The sequence below is a fragment of the Oryzias melastigma genome, linkage group LG14, assembly GCF_002922805.2.
Source record: "Oryzias melastigma strain HK-1 linkage group LG14, ASM292280v2, whole genome shotgun sequence".
In the NCBI taxonomy this organism is placed as follows: domain Eukaryota; kingdom Metazoa; phylum Chordata; class Actinopteri; order Beloniformes; family Adrianichthyidae; genus Oryzias; species Oryzias melastigma.
Window position 1 is genome coordinate 29857788 of NC_050525.1, and position 3935 is coordinate 29861722.

Genomic DNA, 3935 nt, shown 5'->3' on the forward strand with positions numbered 1-3935 from the left:
CAGGCCTCGAGGCCGGTGTTTTCCAACCAATCTACCAGTGAAGCTCCTTATTGGCCAAACACACCTCAGCAGCAGACAAGGCAGGGTTTGTGGAAAACCAGCGGGAGGCCGGCCATCCATCCAACCATCATCCATCCATCCATCCATCCATCCATCCATCCATCATCCATCCATCCATCCATCCATCCATCCATCCATCCATCATCCATCCATCCATCATCCATCCATCCATCCATCATCCATCCATCCATCCATCCATCCATCCATCCATCCATCCATCCATCCATCCATCATCCATCCATCTTCTTCCTTTCATCCGGATCGGGACAGGGGGGCAGCAGTCTAAGCAAAGATGTCCAGACTTCCTTCTCCCCGCCCACTTCCTCCAGCTCCTCTGGACCCCGAGACGTTACCAGGCCAACCAAGAGACGTAGTATCTCCAGCGTGTCCGGGGTCTTCCCGGGGGCTTCCGCCCAGTGGGACATGCCTCTGAACCTTTTGAACAGGACCGCATAAGACAACTAAGTGGACCCTATCTCCCTAAGGGAGCGCCCAGCCACCCTCCGGAGAAAACTCATTTCAGCCACTTGTAGTCAGAATCTCGTTCTTTGGGTCACAACCCAGAGCGAATGACCATAGGTGAGTACTGGAACCAAGATCGACCGGTAAATCGAGAGCTTTGCTTTCTGACTCAGCTCTCTTTTCACCACAACGGACCGGTGCAGCACCCACAAAATGGCAGATGCCGCTCTGATCTGTCTGTCGATCTCACGCTCCGATCTTCCATCACTCGTGACCAGGACACCGAGATATTTAAACTCCTTCACCTGAGGCAGAAGACTCCACCCACCGAGAGAGGGCAAACTACCTTTCTCCAGTTGAGAACCATGGCCTAAGACTTAGCGGTGCTGACCCTCATCCCAGTCGCTTCACACTCGGCTACAAACCGCTCTAATACATGGTGGAGGTCCTGGCTCGGTTTATGGTTTTAAAGTTTTTAAAGTTTTTAAAGTTTAAAAACATAGTTTTAGAGCGTTAAATAAATGTTTATCTTCTTCGGCTTTCGAGTGTTTTGATGTCACCAGGTTTGTTAAACACTCATCCTGATCCCAGCCTCCAACACCTCAGTGTAAACAGAATTCTATGTGTGCAGCCAGTTGCTATGGAAACAGCTTTGGAGGGGTGGGGCCAACCCGACCCTTGCTGAAATCTCCATTAAAGATCCACTAAAAAAGTGGCTAATGAGAAACAAGACACTAATACTTCAGCTTAAAATCTGAGTGCTGACATTAGCCTGATGAAGGATTTCACTTTGATCGTCTTTTATTGTCTCAAATCTTTGAATACAAGAATAAATGTGTCTGTCACAGGAAACAAATGCTTTTATTTTGAAGGATTATTGTAGAAAAAGAGTTCGCTCTAGCAGGGCTCTGAAAGACTTCAGCCGTCCCGTCTGATGGGGCCGAGTCCCCAGTCCCCACAGCAGCCGTCCCGCTGGCTCAGGAGGCGCTCGGGTCTGTGAGTCCAGCTCTGCAGCATCCCATGTCAGCCCCACCTACAGAAGCATGGGTTCTGGAGCGCCGAGCGAGTCCACAAAGGCTTGGAAGAGCTGCGGGTGGCAGCGTTTGTACTCGTTGATCTTCCTCTTGATCTGTTTAGGGGTGTCCTGGTAATAGTTCTTGTCGTCTCTCGCCATCGCCTGTAGAGAGGAAGAGAGAAGGTTCTTATTTAGAATTCTGTCCTCCAGTGCAGCAGTTTTTCCAAGACTGCACGCATTATTTTACACACACAAGCTCACAGGACAGAGCGGAGCCTCTCTGCGAGCACTCGGATGGATGTGTATGGATAAACATGATTGACAGCTGACTTCCATAACTGACACTACCGCGCAGATGCAGACCCTGCAGACTCTAAAGACTCTGCAGACGCAGACTCTAAGAATTCTCCCCCTGAAAAGTCTGCGTTTGGTCTGCGATATTCTCTGTAAAACTTTTCACTGAGAGACAGAATGTAAAGACAGAATCCAGAAAATCATATTTTTAAATAAATGGTAAAAATTACCATTTACATTTTTAAATAGTCTATTATTACAATGTAGCACAAAATAAGGATTTGGTTTCTAACTTAAGTCCACCTCAATACTTAGTAATGCTACCCCGGTTTTGATGACAGAGATCAAAGATCTTCACTAGATTTGGTCCATTCTTCCTCCAGAGCTGAGATCCACAGATTCTGTACTGAGGTCCAGACAGACTAGCACTCGTGCTTGGAGGTCTCCCGCCTCCCCTCTTCCCCAGACCCACGCCAGTCTGCCTACCGCTCCAATGGATCGACACCCCGCACTCAGCTCTGAGCCATCGGGACAAACAGGGATCTACGTTAGGATGCCCCATCAACACGGAAATACCAGACATCCTGATCCCCAGTTAACCAAGCTGGAGGACATCATTGTCAGAGCTCAGTGGCCCGGCTGCTCCTCTAAAGTCTGGTTCTAACTCTGTGCTCCCGGTTCTGATGGAAGGATTTCCTTTAGAGAAAAAGCCTCATCCTCTGGTGATGATGGCGTGACGGCGACTGACCTTGTAGTCGTCCTTGTGCTGGCGGATCATGTACTGGACGTACTCCATCAGGTCAGACGACAGCGTCTTGCAGTCTTTCTCAGGGAGGCTGGCTTCTTCTTCCAGTTCTGCTCAGAGACGATAGTCGTTAAAAGAGGATCCTAAATGTCCCTTTTAAGGACATACACAATCCACCTTTACATTAAAGAATCGATCTAGACCATTACAGAATCATTTGAATAAGAACTCCATTGATGATGTAAATAATGGATCGATTATTATCAAAATTGTAAAATTCCATCTGGATTTAGACAGTCGGTTTATTTTCCTATTAGGTAGAAACGACCATCACACCAAACAACACTCATGTGATGCAGAAAAAACTGATCAACCATCATTCCAGTCTTTGAATTTAGCAAAGACGTGACCATGCAGTGTGGTAGAATATTCTAATCATGTTAGATAAAGTCAGTGATGAAGACAATGGAATGTTTGGTTGTTTCTGGATGTTCCAGAGTTCGGGTCGGTTCATGAGGTTAAGGTGAACCTGTAAGGTAAGGACTGTTGAAGCTGAAGGAAGGACTCACGGTTGAGGATGTAGGGTTTGGTGATGATCCTGGATCTTTGTGCAGCGCTCTGCAGGATGAACACAGAACAGTTTAGACTTCAAGGGTCAATTTTAGGTCCCATTCTTTTTAACTTGTACATGTTGCCTCTTGGGGATGTCATCAGGAGACACGGCGTTGACTTTCACAGCTATGCTGATGATACTCAGCTTTACATCGCCGTGTCTCCTGATGACCTTGAGCCTTTAAATACTCTTTTAAATTGTATTTTAGATATAAAGTCATGGATGGCAGAGAACTTCCTTCAGCTCAACCAGGACAAAACTGAAGTTTTAATCATCGGTCCTGAAGACAAGAGAGAGAGAATTTTAACTCGTCTTCAGAATTTTAAACCTTCTCACTCTGTGAGAAACCTGGGCGTTCTTTTAGACTCCGAGCTGAATTTTATTCCTCATATCAAAAATGTCGTTAAGACTGGATTTTATCATCTTAAAAACATTGCCAGAGTCCGCCCATTCCTCTCTCTCCAGCACAGAGGTGCTGATGCATGCTTTTATTTTTAGTCGTTTAGATTATTGTAATGCCCTGCTCTCTGGTTTACCTCAAAAATCTCTTTCAAACTTACAATTATTACAGAACTCGGCGGCACGAGTTCTGACGAGGACCAGGGGGCGGGAACACATTACACCAGTTTTAAAATCGCTGCATTAGCTCCCTGTGCGTTTCAGGATTGATTTTAAGATTCTTTTAATGGTTTATAAATGTTTTTATGGTCTTGGGCCTTCTTATTTTAGTGATCTTCTTTTAAAGT

At 46.0% G+C, this 3935-nt stretch overlaps 1 protein-coding gene across 2 annotated transcripts in view; it reads right to left on the bottom strand.

The window, feature by feature from the left end:
* Positions 1-1298: 1298 nt before the first annotated feature.
* The window catches only part of nop16 (NOP16 nucleolar protein homolog (yeast)), an 8427-nt gene continuing 5790 nt past the window's right edge, over positions 1299-3935 (bottom strand). Inside the window, exons 3-5 of one of the 2 annotated variants that reach the window (XM_024264673.2) lie at positions 3146-3194; positions 2580-2686; positions 1299-1699 (exon numbers count right to left, since the gene is read on the bottom strand). In XM_024264673.2, coding sequence (XP_024120441.1) covers positions 1556-1699; positions 2580-2686; positions 3146-3194 — 300 coding nt within the window. In that variant the 3' untranslated portion in view covers positions 1299-1555. The remainder of the gene's footprint in view (positions 1700-2579; positions 2687-3145; positions 3195-3935) is intronic. The other variant, XM_024264664.2, reaches the window with a different exon arrangement.